This window comes from Schistocerca serialis, chromosome 7 (assembly GCF_023864345.2).
Source record: "Schistocerca serialis cubense isolate TAMUIC-IGC-003099 chromosome 7, iqSchSeri2.2, whole genome shotgun sequence".
Taxonomy (NCBI): domain Eukaryota; kingdom Metazoa; phylum Arthropoda; class Insecta; order Orthoptera; family Acrididae; genus Schistocerca; species Schistocerca serialis.
Window position 1 is genome coordinate 10,788,122 of NC_064644.1, and position 20,648 is coordinate 10,808,769.

At 39.6% G+C, this 20,648-nt stretch overlaps 1 protein-coding gene across 1 annotated transcript in view; it reads left to right on the forward strand.

Annotated features, from left to right (window-relative positions):
* LOC126412448 (nuclear cap-binding protein subunit 1) overlaps positions 1–20,648 on the forward strand; it is a 176,530-nt gene that overhangs the window by 35,980 nt on the left and 119,902 nt on the right. Inside the window, exons 3-6 of the mRNA XM_050082054.1 lie at positions 5,692–5,877; positions 8,169–8,348; positions 10,492–10,683; positions 15,057–15,272. Coding sequence (XP_049938011.1) covers positions 5,692–5,877; positions 8,169–8,348; positions 10,492–10,683; positions 15,057–15,272 — 774 coding nt within the window. The remainder of the gene's footprint in view (positions 1–5,691; positions 5,878–8,168; positions 8,349–10,491; positions 10,684–15,056; positions 15,273–20,648) is intronic.

Below are 20,648 nucleotides of genomic sequence, written 5' to 3' on the forward strand. Positions count from 1 at the left end.
TCGGGCGCCGACCGGATAATAGCATCCCGTACCATGGAATCGGCATAGGATTCTTTGTGAACGTCAGTAACAAATTGACACTTTCGACTGAGGCCGTGAAGTTCAGCAGCCCAAGCGCGATAGGATTGATGTGGCTGTTTTTGACAACGATAAAAGGCAACACGAGAGGCTACCACATGCGTTCGCTTTTGAAAATAGACAGACAGAAGTGAGCACATTGCAGCAAAGGACAAAGATGCAGTATCCCTCAAAGGAGCCAATTGCGACAACAACCAATACATTTGAGGTGAAATCCAGGAAAGGAACAGAGACATACATGGTTGTTCCTCCGCGACATGAAATGCCAAGAAGTGCTGTCGAAGACGTTTTTCATAATCAGACCAGTCTTTCGCCGTCTTGTCGTAAGGAAGAAAAGGAGGTACAGCCAACGACGAGAAACGACCCCCATTTGACGCCGTGACGAAATCGCGAATCGCCGCTGTCAGAAGCGTTTGCTGTTCAAGGAGATTTTGCAATAGTTGCTCGACAGTAGCCATGGAACCCTGTGGGTCTACGGTGAAAAGGAAAAATCTACTACCTCATGGCCAATTGTTGTAACGTCAAGTTTAACAAATATATTTCAGAACGACAAAACACGTATAAGTCACAGAGTAAGTTGACAAGCAAGACATGTGCACACGTTAGCATTCGAATGAGCACTGAGTCCCAGTCTAGCGGCCGCTGCTCGGCTGGCCGCTTAGGTGGCGCAGCTGCTGCATGGCTGGCAGACAGCGCCGCACGTAGAGGACATGCGTAATTGCGCGGCGGCGCTTTGAATGATCGGCGAGTCACAACAGTGATCCCTGTGTTTTCACACAACCCTCCTGCCCTCTCCCTGGTTAGTACCCGGATAATGAATTAGAACTGATCTATGTAAAGGGCTTAAAGTTGCTGTTGCCCCATTGACCTTTTGGTGTCTGTTCTAGTTTGTTGTTCAGGAGTAGCAGGGTACTACCGTGAGTTCTATTGACAGCTGTAAAACCATGGATAAGCCAGTATATGCTTTTACATCTCCTGCTAGTTAGAAACAACATTTGTTGCTGGAAACGTGTTGTGTTTTACGGCAGATCTGACAGCCGTTATCAGAGCCCAATGTTCTGTTAAACAGATCTTTCTTGACCAAGTTTTAATTTGTAGTGACTCATTGAGCAGTCTGCAGGCTTTTGACCAATGTTGTTCTTTTTGATATCTGTTATTCATGACTTTCTCTCTGACCTGAGTCATACTGCCTGCACAGTTGTCTTTCTCTCGGTCCTTAAATCATTTGTGTTTCTCAGGGAATGAACTGTGAACTGACTGACTTGTTTGTCTAGACAAGCGATTACTTTTCCAACATTTACTTTGATGAACCCAGCTTCAGATTTGTAGGTGCAAATAAGACCTCTCCTCACTCGGAGATGGAATAACATCTGATGGGTTATTGCCCCGTCTAATAAATCAGAAAGATTACTGCTACAGCCCACTCCACTTTCCATTCCTGCAGGTCGAAATCCATGGTTCTACACCTCTGCATCAGTCACACTAAATTAACACACAGTTTTATGTTATGTAACGAGCCACTCCCACATTCTTGTTGCAGAACCTTACAGACAATAGCTAACAACCTGGTGTAATGCCCCCTCCTCGTGGCTCCATGCTAAGCATCATCTTCCAGGTTCTTTGCCTCTTATATCGACCGACAACTCATGGAGAGTGGAACTGGTTTTCCATTTCCTTCATGAAAGTGAAATATTCTCAGATATAAGGTTTTAAACTAGTTTCGGTGTGAGGGCATGGTAGTTGGGTTTTGGGGTTTTTCTTGCCGCATGCTGGTCTAATTGAGGTGGATTGGTTCTATGGAGCAGTTGAAAAATTATCTAGATCTGAAATCTTTAACCTTTGTCTTTTTTCTTGCCTTGTGACAAAAATGTGGACAGTAAGGTATAGCTAGTCTCTTGCCTAGTGTTTCATAGGATCAAACTAATATACCTGTGCCTCATTTCCACATAAATATGGACTTTTGTTTCCAAAGTACTTTATTGTCCACAGTTGCCCAGTTTAACTCCATCTTACATTATATGCTTTGAAAACTGTAAGTGCATACAACAGCATGCTTACCAATATGTTCTAAAACACCACACATAAAACCGAAATTTTCCCATGCTCATATCATGGATTCTGTTGGTGATAAAAATGTATAGTCAAGGGTTTTGGGCAGCTCTTGGGCTATGGGCCATCCATATATCCAACAGGAGGATAGTCTTAGTGTTGCAATCCTTCAGTACAGGGACAAAGTATGAACGGTATACACTTCCTAATGCTTAGGCAAATATAGAAAATCGGGTGGTTCTTTTTGCATTTGATGTGGTCTATGGTGGGCTTGATGGGACTTATGTATATACCATTAGTTCACGGGCAGTTCATCAGAAAACCCTAAAAAAGGGTTTTTTACTATATTTTTGCTGTCACCAGCAGACCAGAACCCAACCAAGGATTCCAAGATGCGCTATGCATAGCAAATGTGTGTAATGTTTATGATATATTCCTAAGATTCCTGTCTCAAACAATGTTGAAAATTTTGTAGACATCTTTATCAGATTCTGAGATACAGAGGATCAAAGTTACCCTACTTGTGCCCGTAAAATGTGGTGTGAGGCAAAAACATGATGTGGCACAGAGAAATATGATGTAAAATGTCTCTGTTATCATCAAAAGGGTTCTGGGAACTCCATGTTGTAGTACTGAAGCACATGCAAATTTTTTTTGCAGTTTTAATCTGGTCTGAAGTGTACAATTAGTTTTGGGTTATTTCAGTTTCACTTAAGTAAAGTATCAAAATTTTACTGACCTATCAAGTTCTTTCCATATGATTGACATGCCCTATTGTGGCACTGAAAAGAAGGGAACCAGGGAAAAACAGTTCTATCAGAGCACAAAAAGGTGAATATGCCCTGCTTTATTAAAAAGACTCTGGCTGAAAATTGGGGTTACAGCTGCCTCATTTATACCTTCCTCGGCACCTTTAAAAAATTTTACAAAAGTATTGACATGCGAAAATATCACACATTTTTATGCTGAGAGAGGAGGAGACAGTGGCAACGGGAAAGAGACAGGGAGGTAATGAATATTACAAGATAGTAGAGAGTGGGTGTGGTATAGATAGAATGAAGGGGACAGTGGCAATGTGAGAGATAGAGAGATACACAGTGGCAGTGGAACATAGTAGACAGTGAGAGAGAACAGTGCGAGCAAAAGAGTGATGGAGACAGTGTCATTGCGAGAGGAATAAAGAAAAGGAGAAAGTGGGAGTGGGTGAGAACCAGTGATACTGAGAGACAAAGTCTATGACAGTGATAACAAAGGAGGCAGTGAGAAGAGACAGCAGCAGTGGCAAGAAAGGAAGGAATGAGGTATCAGCAGTAAGAGAGAGTAAGAGGGAGACAGTGTTCATAGGGCAGAACAAAGGGGACTGCGACTGGGACGGTGACAGTTAGAGAGGCAGAAAGAGATAATGAAAATGAGATGCGCTGAATGAGTGAGTGAGAATGGGAAATTTGGAGTAGATGGGCATGAGAGATTTGCAATGATGGACCAGTGAGTATGAGCAAGTTTCAGCTAGGGCAGTTTGTGGGAGTGAGAAATGAGTTGCATGTTATAAAGAGCCTGGATATGCTCGCATGCCAATATTTTTGGAAAATTTTTAAAGGTGCTGAGGAAGGTAGAATGAGGCAGCTGGTACTCCACTTTTCAGTCAGACATTTTTGTTCTCCGATAGGAGCATTTTTCCACGAATAAAATAAAATGTATTACAAATTCATTGTAATATTAATTTACCACAAAACATTGTTATATACTGCAGTATACTTTCAGTTTCCCTTACAGATGGAAAAACAAATAAATTACTATGTGAACCCATCTCTGAACAAGCGACATAAAATTGCCATTGAAGAAATATGATGATCTCGATTCCATTCCACTGTACTTAAGAGACCTTCTCTTGCAATTTATAGGTGATTGAGAACACTAGTGAGAAGATTGCAATCTCTTGAAATTAAAAGGGAAACCTCCTAGAGTGAATAAGTTCTGTGGGGTAAATACTATATTGCTCCCTCCTTATCCTGTTAAGTTACTTTTAAATTGGACCTCATCAACCAGGCCACCATCTCCCCACTTCCCACCCTTATACCAGAGTGTTCTAGGTGCATCTAACAAGTGTTTCTTTCCCAACGTTAAATGATATGTGTATAAAGTTCAGTTGAAAATGCTCCTCATATTTCACATTTATGGTTTACTAGTCATTCCACACCCACCACTAAGGATCATTTTCTATCAGGGCTGCCATCAATTAATGTTACTGAGACTCACCAGTTAGTGTAGCAACTTAAAAAACACATATTTGACACTAATATCAATCATATTTGATTATCATTGTATGGCACCACCTTCACATCACCTACCAAACTCCTAGTGAAGCTAAGGGTGTCTTACTCCAAAATTATTTTTTTCCTAGGTAGTAAGCCATATAAATGCATTTGGTTGAAATTTCCTTTTGCTTACATGTCACTGTTTATCGAGCCACTGTTTGTGTGTACCAACAACCAAGTAATAGATGTACCAAGTTTAGTTGAAATTATTCCAGTCATTCAAACATAAAAACTGAATACCTTGCACAGCCATCCGGAATTACATTTTTCCTGTTTCTGTTAAATAATTTAATGTGATTACCAGGATGGTTCCTTTGAAAAAACCCACAGCCAGCTTCTTTCCCCCTTGGTTCCCCAACCCAAGTTTGTGCTCCATCTCTAACGACCTCATAGTCTGCAAGGCAGAAAACCCAAAATTTTTCTCACTTCTTTCCTTCCTCTTTTAATCTTTAGGACTTGGTTGGAAAATGGGTGATAAATAGATTTTAAATGAAAGAAAACAAACCTTTAAGTTTGATACCAGGAGGTGAGGATGCTGAGGGGAAGGGATTAATGAAAGATAAAATCCTGTGTGGATAATTTAGACTCTTCCTCCAAACACCAGCACTGCAGAACTTGGTGAGAATTTGCTCTACAAACTATAATTGCCACCCAGCTTTAACCCTGTCATCTCTCTCATTATACACCCCCCCCCCCCCCCTTGCAGCCACAATTTTTGCTTTTCATCTCTCTCTTATGTTTTATGGCTTCTTTCTGTTGACCAGTATCACATTTTTGTCTTTCTTTATTTGTTAACTACCACTTGCAGCTTCAAAAATTTTCAGGTCTCATGTATTGTTACCTTTGCATTGTAGATTTATCTCTTGTCTTGTCATACTATGTTTCCTCAACCAGGTGGTCTGAATAACTTTTGTTCAGTTCTTCAATAGATTCATTTCCTCCAGCTTGCAGTTTTCTTTTGCCAGGAAAAGAAACCCATGATTTCAAGAGTTCCAGCATCTTCCATTGTAGTAATTTTTTCTTATTATTGTTTGATATTGTAGTTATTACCATAGTTTCCATATTAGTGGACTACCTGTTACTGCTCAGATATCTTCAAAGCCTAATTTCACATGATCTTGTAATGTTGTTATGGTTTTGGAGAGAGAGAGAGAGGGGGGGGGGGGGGCATTGTTGTTCTGAATTTTATGTGCGTGATTTGAGCAAATGTTCATAGTTTGTGTTAATGGTAACTGCAATTAATTTACAGAGCACCTCATCGCTGGAGAGTAATTTGGAAGGACTTGCAAGTGTACTGGAGGCAGATTTAGCAACTTTTCGCACCAAGATACTTCGTATACTTACAGATTGTGCTATCAAGATGCCTGAGAAATGTACAATCTACACTACACTGGTGGGATTGCTCAATGCAAAGAATTATAATTTTGGTGGTGAGGTGAGGTTTTTATTTTTATGACTTTTAACCTAATAAAGTTAAATGTTCAAGACTTTTTCGTTGAAACTCTGGTTATGGTATGATAGTTCCACACCATCAAAATCTTGGTTGTGGCTACAAATGACCTATAGCATAACATGAGGTCAAAGTTAGGTTATAAAGTGACAACTTGGTTGTGAGTTGGTGAAATAAATGTCATGGTAACAGATTGATCTGTAATGTAGCCTGATGACCATGTTTACCTAATATAACACTTTCAGAATAAATAACTAAACCTCAAGACAAATTTAGAAAAGCTGTATGAATAGTAGCCAAATCTCGAGTGATTTTATTGAGACTTAACCTGTTAATAAATTGGTCGGCCGCTGTGGCCGAGTGGTTCTAGGCGCTTCAGTCCAGAACCGCGCTGCTGCTACGGTTGCAGGTTCAAATCCTGCCTCGGGCATGGATGTGTGTGATGTCCTTAGGTTAGTTAGGTTTAAGCAGTTCTAAGTCTGGGGGACTGATGACCTCAGATGTTAAGTTCCATAGTACTTAGAGCCACTTGAACCATTTGTTGATAAATTGCTAAAAAAGTTGTGCATCATCCCCTTGATTTGCAGAATTTGTTTTTCTTTCTCAGCACTTTCTTTACCATAGGAAACCACTGCTTGCAGCCACCTGTATAACAATTGTAAAGGTAAACCTTAATTTTCAGTGCAGTTCCATAGATAATGCCTTGTCCAGAAGCATAAGTGGGACAGTGAAGATTGTGTTCACTGTTCATTCTGTCAAGATGCCGTACAGTGTCATTTCAAGCTTTGTCACTTTACACTAAGTATTTCTAAATGAGGCAGAAATATGGAGAATAGATAAGCATACAGAGTGAAAGATAAATATTTTTGAAAATAAAATACTGCAGAAGATATTTGGACCAATTTATAAGGGAGGAGAAGACACTGAATATGGAACAGGAGGCTCAGGGAGCTATGTAAAGATTCAAATGTTGTGGAAGCCTAGACAAGGAGACTGAGATGGGCTGGCCACATCTGTAGAAGAGAAGTGTCAGAGAAGAAACCCAGACCAAAAATAAGATGAAGAGACCAGATGGCTGGGGATATTCAGATACTTTTAACTAGGGAAGGGCAGAATGCTACAGATGAGGCTATTTACAAGGCCAGAAAGTGACCGTGGTTTGTGGGGCCAAAAGAAAATGAGTAAGTAACGAAGTAAGAGTAAGGGTTGTTGTAATAGAAATTTGGCTGCCAAATTGGTGTACGCCGTAGTGACCGAATTGGAACATTTCAGCCACTATTGTGAGATACAAAAAGGTGAAAATTTGCCTTATAATGATCCTTCACAGTCCACAACACCATCTGAGGCCACTACCTGCAAATTATGGTTTTCTAGGCACCCCAAGAAGATTGCAACAGAATTGTGAACTGCCTTTCTGGAGGTAACTGGAAGCATTGTGTATACCCAGACAGTACACAACCATTTCGACATGATCGATTTGTCCTCTAAGCTTCTGTTATAAACAGCAGTACTAACCCCACAGCAACATGATGCGTGAAGATGACGACATAGATCGATGACATAAATTTCTCTTCAACACTGACTGCAGGATTTGTCTGATGCCTGATCTTGATAGAACGTTCGCGGTGATGGCTTGATACCAATGAGTGTCTCAATCAAGTAGACCCATCAGTTCAAAAGGGAGGTGTGTCGGCCATGTTTTGTTCTGTTATCACATATCTTGCTGTAATTTGAGGGCTGTGCAGTATCAGGACAAGGGCCTCCAAACTATTGTCTAACCCTGCAGGTAACAAAGGAATGACACATTAAGCTACAGGAGAATTACATAACTGCAGTGGAAAGTTAACTGGAATGATAAAGAAGAAAACACACCAGAAGTAGACAGCTGGTGTTCACATGTTCTATGCTAAACGAAAACTTTAGAAAAGGAAATTCAGTGTTAGTTCACTGGACATCTGCGTGATGTTAGTGATAAGGACGTAGTTTCTGAAAATAGTGTGCCTGACGTCACTGACTGTAGAGGACCTTTTATGAGCAGTAAACTATCATTGACTATGTAAAGATTTTTATTGTGCCAGTATTGTTAAATAATTCTGTGAATAATTAATGTACTTAGCAATTATTTGTAAATGGCTCATCACAGTGAAATTATATTAGAGAACTGTGTTCAATCACAATGTCACTTTATTTAAATGGTATATATCATAGACATTACATGGAACATATATGGTAAAATGTGTTATGTCAGACTTACATACTGTACTTTCTATCCTCAGTTTGTAGATTACATGGTACGCAACCTGAAGGATTCACTGAAAAGTTGTCGGTGGGATGCGGCACGGTATTCATTACGCTTCTTAGCAGACCTTGTGAATTGCCATGTAATTTCTGCAGGATCTTTAATGCAGCTACTTGACAACATGGTTGATGCCGCTAAGGAAGATGGTGTCCCACAGGTAAATTCTGTACTGTGTTACTTTTATAAAATTCAGTTATTTATCCTGATTATTGTTTAATTTTGCACATAAGTTTTTCAACACAAGAAAGACTTCTTTAAGGTTTATTGACTGTATTGTAGAGCAACTTGCATGCCAGAAGTTGAGTCCGAAAGAGTCGTGCACTTGGTGCAAACACGTATGTTGAGATTCTGGAGTTACTGATTTCTTCATTGCAGGCACGGGAATAGTAAGAAAATGAAATACAAAATTCCTACAGTTTTGAGGCAATACCTTTAGCTTCAGAACAAAGCCACACATCAGAGGAATGGTATTTGCTTCTGTACCAGTATGTGTGTTTTGGAACTTCATAATTTTTTGTTCTACCCTGTGACTTTTTCAGTAACTCTACACATGATGATGAATATACAATATACAATTTTCAGCTTATGTTCAAACTACAGGAGCTTCTTACTGTGTTTTTAAAATTTTTTTGCAAGACTATGATGCATGTTACCTGGCCTTAAAAAAATCCTGTCTACAAATCTTAATTTTTTTCTGTTGTAGATTTAAAGAATAACAATAATGGAAATTCATGGGTGGAACAATATGTAAAACAAGGGGAAGATAATTGCTCACCTATAGCAGACTGATGTGTGGAGCATAGATATACTTAACAGAAAGCAGCATTCATACTAGCTTTCAATCCCGTGCTCCTTTTTCTAATAAAAGTACATACATTGATGCACACTGACACCCAAAAACACATTCTAGTGTCCATGGCCAGCTCCATGGGAGTGCGTGTTGTGGTGTCTGTGTGGTTGTGTGTGTGAATGTGTGTACTTTGACTAGAAACAGAGCAAGAGCTCAAAAGCTGGTCTAAATCCTGTTTTCTGTTATGTGTTTCTATATTCCATAACTCAGGCCACTATAGGCAAGTGGTTTCCTTTTCTTATTTTAGATTTAAAAGTATTACATTTGCATTCTGCATATATTTTGTTGTGATTGTTCACCTGAAGCTGCTCATTGTTCAATAATATAAGAAAAAAAAACCTCGATTAAGCAATCATGAAGCTTTCCAGTGTTCAATAATATAAAAGAAGACCTTGATGAAGCAATTGTAAAAAAAATACCTGCACACTGTGATGATAACGCACAGAGAATTAGGTCACACACACAGAAGTATTAGTGAAAAAAAAGAGCAAGAAAGGAGAACAAAAAGGTGAGCATCCGAAGAATGGGTACCCAACACATTCTAATGACACATTTGTTGTAATACTCACTGTATGTTTGCAGATCACATTACATAGGAAGACTACCACCCAAATAATACTTTCTCCGTGTAATTTGCTGGTGTGATGCTGTCAGCAGAAGTTTTACTAGGAAACCCTTACACGTCCTCCATACAGTCCTGATCATTCCCCGTTCGATTTTCATATTTTTACAGCCCTGAACAAAGACAATCGTGGCCATTGATTTGCTTTGGACAAAGACGTACGTGCGTGGATATAATCATGGTTCCATAGGCAACCACAAAATATTTTTCCATGAAGGCATTGATCTTCTTGTCTCACAGTGGGATAAATGTATTAACAGTTATGGTAATCACTTTTGAAATGATAAACATTATACTTATTAATAGAGGGAAACATTCCACATGGGAAAAATATACCTAAAAACAAAGATGATGTGACTTACCAAACGAAAGCGCTGGCACGTCGATAGACACACGAACAAACACAAACATACACACAAAATTCAAGCTTTCGCAACAAACTGTTGCCTGATCAGGAAAGAGGGAAGGAGAGGGAAAGACGAAAGGATGTGGGTTTTAAGGGAGAGGGTAAGGAGTCATTCCAATCCCGGGAGCGGAAAGACTTACCTTAGGGGGAAAAAAGGACAGGTATACACTCGCACACACACTCATATCCATCCGCACATACACAGACACAAGCAAACATTATACTTATTTTTTTCTATCTGTCTCATTTTCATTTGACTGCTCTTTATATATTTATAGCAGTGTACCATTACACCTGTGTACGTAACATCATAATGAATTGTTAAAGTATCCATAAAGCTGTCTGAAATATTTACTGCATTGATTATTTAATTTTTTTAAAGTTTTGTGACTTCAATTCTACTCCTTTCTCTTTGTCTGCAGGTGAGGAAGGACTGGTATGTGTTTGCTGTATTGTCCACACTGCCTTGGGTTGGTCGGGAGTTGTATGAAAAGAAAGAACAGTCACTAGAACATCTTCTAATTTCCATTGAAGTATTTCTTGGAAAGAGAAGCAAAAAGCATCATGGTGCCCTTAGAGTGTGGGCTCTTGATCACCCTCATCCACAAGAGGAGGTAAGTACTCATATATTTCAACTGAAACCAGTTTCTATATAGATGCTAGATCCATTCCAAATAACTTTCCTGACAGTTAAACAAGTTGGTGACAGAGTTGTGAGTCTATTTTCCTTATGATTAGGGACTGGAAAAATTCACTTGTTGTGATAAATGCAAAATAGATGCTAATTCTGCCTCAAAATGCAGAAACACAAAATTACTAAACAAACTCATTTCATAGTGAATTGTATCGAGATTAACTATTTTATCACAAATAGTTTGATATTTTTTGCATATAAATATTAAAAGTGTAACCAATTTTCACTCACTGGTATTGTAAGTCATCTGGTAAAGCCCAAAGTGTAAAGATAATGTCCATTAAGAACCTGTCTTCAAGATAAAAAGTGTACAAACCCAAAAACATCAATGCACTCAATGCTCTAGTCCCATGCCAATTGTGGGCGGATGAATGGTCCATTTAAGATACACGCTGCGTAATGCAATGTAGTACTCAGCCTTGGGACCTCACATTTTATAACAAAGAAAAGCATATTTTTGTTTGTTAGCTAAAGCTCAAAAGATGGGGTAATGCGGGCACTTTTAACATGGTGAATTTTTTGAAGTGTGGTTGCATTGATTACTGCTAGAGGTCCGGCGTGAGTACTCGGCGAACCACAACAAGCAATTGTATGGTAACTGTCCCTGAAAGCTTTGTGTTGTGCATTGATTGTTGTTTTCTTATTCTGAAATAAGCGAAGCGACTAATCCTAGTCCATAACAGATTTAAATTACAACCCTTACAACACCAGAAGAGATCAGCAATCCCTGTGAAAATATGCCAGTTGTGCTGTAGGCTGCAGCCCTGCAAAAGGAAGGTGAGGCTTTGTCGAGCTCACTAGCCCTCTCCCCTTTGACTGAAGTTTACTTATGCTTGCAGCCATCTGCCACTGTAGCCTCTGCAGTAAAGTGATTGGAAAACATCATCTGCAGCAATAAAGGTTTCTCGGGCTTCCAGCCGCATCAAGTGGTTTAAAATCCATGAGCTTTCGCCCGAGTACTCCTCGGCCATTGTCAAGTGGTGACTGTCTTCTGGTTGCTGCTGCCATCCTTATATAGCCGCACTTCCTTCATATGGTGCCGGAGTGGGTACCAGTGACGTCACGGAAGGCAGTGCAGCTATATAAGGACAGCAGCAGCAACCAGAAAACAGCCACCACTTGACAATGGCCAAGGAGTACTCGGCCAAAAACTCGTGGATTTTAAACCACTTGATGTGGCTGGAAATCCGAGAAACCTTTATTAGTACATATTGATGTGAAACTATGCACTCCTATAAAATCTGTAATGTTTTTCAACTGCATTGAAGTAGTTTCTATAGTATTAAAATAGAGTTTCCGTACATTTGGTTCTACTTTAACACTAAATGCCTTGTCAGTTGTATCTGTAGCATTATCAAGCATGAATTGCATGGCTATTAATGCTCACGTAAGGTCAAAATTAGTTGTGTGGGTTGAATTGGGTGAGAAAAGACAAATAATGTCCGAAAACACCATAAATTGGAGACATATTCAGTTCACCAGCGGGAAAATGCTGCTGCTTTTCAACAGAACAATCCTTTTTGAAAGCTCAAATACAGCCAAATGAAGAAAACAAGGACCATTTTGGAAGAAAAAGGTGTAGACAGTTTTACAAAAGCAAATATTTCAGTCACAAAGTTCCCAGTCATCACTTTTTTTAACGATAAATTTCAGAGAACTAAGGCTTTGTTTGCCCTCACTCATACAGCATGTCAACCTTTTAAATTTGTGCATCTGGTCATATAAAAAATTATGAAAAGGAAAGTTGCAACTCACCATATAGTGGAGATGCTCAGTCCCAGATTGGCACAACATAAAGACTCTCACAAATAAAGCTTTTGGCCAGTAAGACCTTCACTCAAAATAGGTGACTGACACACACACACACACACACACACACACACACACACACACACGTGCAACTCACACACATGACTGCAGTCTCAGGCAAGTGAGGTCACACTGCAGTGAGACAGATAAAAGTGTCCCAATCTCTCTTAGCTCTTACTAATGGTATCTACGAGGGATATACAGTGGACGAAATAGAATTGTCTCATAATCTACCCTGAACAACAATTCTCTAAATTTACCAATTATAGTTTTGCAACAATGATTTCACAAATGTTTGAGAAAGAGTAATGGATCTGACCAGAATGCTGCCAGGATTGGTGAGCAACAAAAAGCTGTCCCAGGTTTAGAGAGGGGAAGTGCCCCATTTTGTAGTACAACTTTAGAAAAACACATTGTGGCAGAGAAATTAATTGATGAATGAATGGGGAAGATTAGAAAGAAAAATCAGGTCACTCGACCCATGTGTAATGAGGATGAGGGTAGATGAAGGTAAAGTGTGTGGTGACAGAGAGAGAATAGGAGGTTAAAGATGGTACACCGGTAAGGACTGTGCCAGCTTCAGTCCAGAGATGAGAAGGGTAGAGTGAGGAGTAATTATAGATGCTGTAGACGTGACTACAACTAAACTTGGTGATTCAAGGCATGCTGCTTCAGGATGACTGCATAATACTTTTTGCCACAGTGACTACCAGTTTTGGGCTGGCTCACTCATTGTCAAACCACCCACCGTGCTATCAACCCTAACTAGCTATACTTCATGGTTCCAAAAGACACAAATTGCTTTTTAGAAGAAAGTCAAACTGTAAGCAATAAATACTCTCACTGATAGGCAGCTTATGTGTCTACTTTTATACCTGAGAGACATAACTGATCGAGTATCCACTTACCCATTACCCAGTTGCTGAACATCCTCTACAGCGTAACTCCAGGGACCTCAGTGCCTGTCTTTATCATGCAGACCACTTGGATTCTGTCACTCAGCACTAATTCCTTTGAACTCTGCAGATGGGATACAATACATTCCAACACACCCCTGAACTTAATCTGTGATAACACAGTTCATAATAATAAATTGAAAGTCATCAAGTAAAACAGAAGTAATATCCAGCATTCCTGAGCAAAATGAATTGCAAAATGATTTAGATAAGATATCTGTATGATGCAAAAAGTGGCAATTGATCCTGAATAAAGAAAAGTGTGAGGTTATTCACATGAGTGCTTAAAGAAATCCACTAAATTTCGATTATGTGATAAGTCACACAAATCTGAAGGCTGTAAATTCAACTAAATACTTAGGGATTACAATTACAAATAACATAAATTGGAACAATCACGTAGATAATGTTGTGGGTAGAGGAAACCAAAGAATGCGATTCATTGGCAGAACACTTAGAAGGTGCAACAGGACTACTAAAGAGACCGCTTACACCACGCTTGTCCGCCCTACTCTGGAGTATTGCTGTGCGGTGTGAGATATGCATCAGGTGGGACTGACGGATGACATCGAAAAAGTACAAAGAAGGGTGGCTTGTTTTGTATTATCACAAAATAGAGGAGATAGTGCCACAGACATGATACGTGAATTGGAGTGGCATTCATTAAAACAAAGCCGTTTTTCATTGCGATGGGATCTTCTCATCAAATTTCAATCACCAGTTTTCTCCTCCAATTGTGAAAACATTCCATTGGCACCCACCTACATAGGGAGAAATGATCATCATGATAAAATAAGAGAAATCAGTGCTCGCGCAGAAAAATTTAAGTGCTTGTTTTTTCTTCACTCCGTTCGAGAGTGGAATGGTAGAGAGACAGCTTGAAGGTGGTTCATTGAACCCTCTGCCAGGCACTTTATTGTGAATAGCAGAGCAATCATGTAGATCCTATCTTCCCCCCTTTCTTTTCATTATTCCTTTTTTCCCCATTTCATTTCCCTCCCTCCCTTCTTGATACTTTTTTTTTCTCTGCTGCCCTAGTCCTTAGTTCTTAAATGACTATCACTTCTCTTTCCCCTAACCTGTCTTAATTTCTCACTCTGCCTTTGTCTTAACTGGATTGGAACTGCCACGTACTCTCTGTGACACGTGCTGCGTCATTATTACTCTGTCCCTCATTCCTCCATGTGGAGTTCCAAAAAGTAGGATAATGTTGTCACAATTCCACTCTGTTATTTTCGGATAAGTAAATAGTGTTGGCTCTAGCTAATATGCTACAAGAAATTTGCATGAGAATAATGCCAGTGGCATAGTTGTGACAAGTGAAAGCAGATGTGTTGCTTATTTATGCCTGAAATCTTGAATGTTGTCAGCTGCACTCGCATAGACGGAAAAGTATTCAGTTGGAATAGAAATGAACAAATATTATTAAGTAGATGTACATATTGTGTTATGTGCCATGGTGAACATTACATTTCTCTTTGAAAGTGCTGTTGATATATTTTGTTCATGAACAACTTTCGTTTTGCAGTACTTGGATTGCCTTTGGGCCCAGATTCGGAAGCTTCGACAAGATAACTGGGCAGAAAAACACATTCCACGTCCTTACTTGGCATTTGACAGCACACTTTCCGAAGCACTTCAGCACAACTTACCAACAATCCTACCTCCTCCACATCATGACAGCTATGTGTACCCAATGCCACATGCTGTTTTTAGAATGTTTGACTACACGGATTGCCCAGAGGTATGTTTCAGACTTTGGTAATATTATTGTTTACTCTTGTATGTGTGACGGGCGACCTCAGCAGTTTGGTCCCAGAAGACCTTACCTCTTGCATGTGTGCCTCATTGTGATTTATTCAAGAAGTATGCTAAAACTTCTGCAATTCTTTTACTGTGTCATTTAATTAATTTTTCACAAACAAAGATATACAGTACAGTAGTAATAGACATGTGGTGCCTTAAACTTGTAATTATAAATAAAACTTCTGAACATTGTACCACATGTGATATGGTAATATTTTCATTATTTACTTATATTTGTTTGTTATCATTTTCCTATTTACTGATTGAGAACAGGTCACAGTAAATTTGCAACTGATCTTAGTCACTATAAAATTTGATGATTCCACCATCAGTTTCAATAATGTGAATTATTGCTGTTATCAGTAGATAAAACAGGATTAAAGAATGCTTTAGTACTTTTTATTATTTTATTCGTGGGTATAGTTTTCAGTGGCTGTAGTATACAGTTTTCAGAATAAAACTGATTCATCAGGTGCAAATATATTGTTATTATGCTTTACCAGTTTCAAAAAATTAATTTGTCATCTTCAGAAGACTACAAAATTAGGGATATTATAAAATTTTAGACCTTGGTTATACATTTATGTGAAGTATATGAAGTATATTTCAGAAACTTACTTAGTACTGGTTTAGCAGATCTCAGTATCTTTTTCATAGAAGCATAATGCCATAGTATATCCAGAAATGTACAAATTGTATGTGATTATTGTAAACACATATTGACAATTTACAATAACTGAATCACATCTATGTATCTGTTGTGCTGGCAGCAAGGAGCATATCTAAAAACATATACAAGAATTATAACAAAAGTATAAAAAGAAATTATTTATTTGTAATATATAATGGAATCCCTCCATCCTTGAGGAGTGATGGTGTAACATGCTTGGTTCAGAGTCTGCATCGTCTGCTGTGGCTAAAAAGTCCCACTCGAGAGTGGCAGTCCCTACTGCAGTTTGGACATGTGAAATTTGAGGGACTTCGAACAGAAGCCGCTCTGTCTCTTCGCTTTGTCCTCTTCCTGATTTGTTCCTGTGTGCTTTCGTCCTCTGAGAGCTTGACACCATTGCGCACAGTTACTTGTCACTTGACACGGTCATCTGCAATGCTTTCCCAGCAACTTGGATTGATTCTGGTCTTGGTCAGGTCTCTCTTGCAGACATCCTTGAAACGAAGGTCCAGTCATCCCACTGGTCTCACACCCTCCTGAAGTTCTCCGTACAGCAGTTGTTTCGGTATCCGTTCAGGATCCATGCGCATGACGTGTCCCAACCATCTTGGACATCGATGACTCAGGAGTGCAAAGATGCTGGTTGTGCTTGCATGATGAAAGACTTTGGTGTTGGGTACTCTATCTCTCCAAGAGATCTGAACGATCTTGCGGAGACAGCGGAGACGGAAGCTGTTGAGTCGGGATTCAAGCTTAGAAAGAGTTGTCCATGTCTCACAGCTATAGAGAAGGGTGCTTATAACACAAGCGTTGTAGACTTTTAATTTAGTTTTTGTGTTAAGCAGTCCGTTGTTCCATACTCTGTTTTTCAATCTAGCCATGACAGATGATGCCTTTGCGATTCTGTTAGTAATTTCAGTGTCCATGGACAAGTTGCTACATATTGTGGATCTCATGTAGGTAAAGTCATCAACTACCTGGAGAGGATTGCCATCAATGCTGATGGATGTTAGTAGTGCTTTGCGCCATGATCCTAGTCTTTTGAAGGCTGATGAATAGACCAAATTTTTCATAGGCATGTGATAATTTGTTAATTATATACTGCAGCTCATCTTCTGTGTTCGCTACTAGAGGTGCATCGTCCACATATAACAACTCACGGATAACAACTGTATTTACTTTGGGCTTGGTCTTGAGGCGAGCAATGTTGAAAAGATTTCCATCAGACCTCGTATGTAGATACACTCCCTCCTCACAGTGTTCAAAGGCAAATCTGAGCAGAAGGGAAAAGAAAATCCCAAATAATGTAGGAGCTATCAAACACCCCTGTTTCACACCGCTATTAACAGGGAATACTTCTGATGTTTTACCATTGAAGCAAATTGTTGCTTGTGTTTTCTCATGGAAAGAGAGAATTATTTGTAGTAGTTTAGGTGGGCATCCAGTCTTCTGCAACAGTTTGAAAAGCCCATTTCTGCTCACTAAATCAAACGCTTTAACAAGGTCAATGAAAACAATATAAAGTGGCCTCTGCCACTCACGACATTTCTCTTGTAGCTGTCTTAAGGAGAAGATCATATCTACAGTTGATCGGCCGGGCCTGAAGCCACACTGAGATTCTGGGTAGATTCTGGAAGCTAAGGTCTGTAATCGCATTAGGATGACTCTTGCATAAGCTTTCCCGGCTACACTTAGAAATGAAATGCCTCGGTAATTGTTACAGTCACTTCTGTTCCCTTTCTGTTTATATAGACTATCCTCGAATTCCGCATACTCATCGGGACATAACCTTCTTCTCAGCTGGTTGTGATAAGTGAATATAAATGTTTGAGAAGAACAGACTTGTTATACTTAATAACCTCTGCAGGTATCCCATCTTCACCTGGGGCCTTTCCATTAGCAAGAGAATCTATTTCTCTACTGAGTTCTTCCATAGTAGGCATTGCGTCTAGTTCTTCCATAAATGGCATTTGTTTGATGGCGTCACATGCATCCTTGCTAACTTCATTGTCGGCTGCATACAACTCGAGATAGTGTTCAACCCAGCGTTCCATTTGTTTGCCTTCATCAGTAATGACTTCACCCATCTTGGACTTCAGAGGAGCTGTTTTTCTGACAGTTGGTCCAATTGCTTTCTTAATACCATCGTACATTGCCTTAGCATCCCCAGAATCGGCCGCTTTCTGTATACCTGCATATAAATTCAGCCAGTAGTTATTTGCGCATCTCCTGGATGTTTGCTGTGCCCTGTTCTTTGCTTTTCGTAGGTCATCTCGAGTTTTTTCATTTGGATTTCTTTTGTAAGCAAGCAGGGCTTTCCATTTAGCCTCAGTGACTGGTTCCATTTCTTCCAAATTTTACTTGTACCAGCCCTTATTTCTTTTTCCTTTTATTCCATAGGCCAATACTGCCTAGCTGTAGATTGCACCCGAGAGTTTTGCCCATTTCTTATCAACATTCCTTTCTGCTTGCATGTTTCCTGGGAGAGCACTTTCAAAATTACTGGCAAAATCCTGCTTTCTTTGTGTGTCATGAACATGATCTGTGTTGATATGGGAATGACCTCTCGGTTTAGCGTGGTGGTATTTTTTAGGAGTGAGCCTCAATGTGCACGACACCAGGGCGTGGTAAGTGTTGCAATCAGCACTATGATAACTTCGTGTCAGTAGCACATTTTTGAGACCAGTACGCCTAGCTATGACTAAGTCAAGTTGATGCCAGTGTTGAGAGCGCGGGTGTCTCCAGGATACCTTGTGCTGATACTTAAGCTGGAAATATGTGTTTGTAATGCAGAGTCCATAAAAGCAGCAAACTTCAAGCAGTTTCTGGTCATTTGCATTCATTTTTCCCACCCCATGATGTCCTAGGCAATTTGGCCATATGTCATTGTCTGATCCAACTCTAGCATTAAAATCCCCTAGAATACACAGTGTCTCGGTGCTAGGTGCCTTGGCTATTCTGTCGCTGAGTAAATCATAAAACAGATCCTTCTCTTCCACGCTGGATGATAAGGTGGGAGCGTACACATGTAGGATGTTGACAGTGCTGCTTGAGGAGCATATTTTTAACCCTAGGATGCATATACAGGGCCTCCGAGGTCCTTGTATGTCTTCATTTTTTAAAAAAATCTGTAATTTTTTGTTTGATTTCAAACTGCTTTCCAGTACTCTTTCACTAACACTGTGACATTCCTCCTATCAAGTCTGAACGAGATATCTTTTTAAGTTTTTTGTATAATTCAGTATGTTTACCCATACACCGTGAATGCATAAGCAGGGCTTCAGAAGCCCTCACACATTTATAAATGTTCTTTAGCCTATATTGTCTTCAACATTTGTTTGGGAGCAGTTATTAATTCAACAATAACTGTAGTGGTATTTCCAGCAACAGGAGTGCTGTAGTAGTAATAGTATAACTAAAAGATAATACATATTGGCGATGTCGGTGTATTATTGATCTTTTTGCTATCAGATGTTTTGCTATTGTTATCCTGTGCTGCTCTTATCAGCCTCATTGTTACTGTAGTTTGTTTGTTGCTGCAATGCCCATATTGTTACGAGTATGACTCGTTTAGTGCTGCACAAGCTGCTGTTCGAGAGACACGCCTTTTGCTATGGCTTCGACACGCAAAGTAAGAGGGTCAGTCCGTGCAAATGCAGCTAATTTTGAAAGTGTTGTGGCTCAGTGGTTTGAAGAAGATGATTCATACGAGGAAGGAAATATTTTTGAAGATGCAAGTAGTGAAGAATCAGCCAATGAACCTGCAGATGTGAATATTGAGGCAGATGACAGTCCTTCCAATAATATTACTTCATCAGACTCTGAAAATGAAGAACCACCACAAAAAGGTATAGAAGACCACACATACATTAGTCAGAGTGGAACGATTTGGAAATTAGATCCTCCTGCAACTTTTTCTACGCCTGTCCATAATATCGTAAAGGAGGCACCTGGTCCAGCCCGTGGTTCAAAAACCTGTAAACCTAAGGATGCCTGGGACTATTTCATCTCCAAGGAAATACTAGAGGAAATCATCAACTGCACAAATATTGAAGGCAGAAGAGTGGCTGCTTTACGTGGTAAAACGTGTAAAAACATTTCGCTTGCTAAAATGGAGGGTTTTCTTGGTCTTTTACTGCTTTCTGGTGTTGAGAAGAGTTGGGATGTCCCTATTAGAGAATTATTCTTGGATGAAAAGGCAAATCCTACATATAAGGCCACCATGTCAGTAAATAGATTCGAGGATATAAGGAGAATGATTAGATTTGATGACAGGCGTACCCGTGAAGCTCGATCGGCAGATGACAAACTTGCAGCTGTTCACTATGTATGGGAATTATTTCTTTACAAGTGTAGAAATAGAATGATTCCCAGTGATTCGCCCACAGTTGACGAACAGCTAGTCCCATTCCGTGGAAGATGCAGCTTCACCCAGTATATGCCCTGTAAAACAGTCAAGTATGGCATAAAAATATTTTGGTTATGTGATGCTACATCTGCATATGCTTTAGACGGAATTTTTTACACGGGATGGAAGCCCCATGAACCTATTCAGAAAAATCTTGGATTGAATGTGGTGAAAGATCTTGCTAAAAGCATTGAAGGATCATTAAAAAATATTACTGTTGACAACTTCGTTGCTAG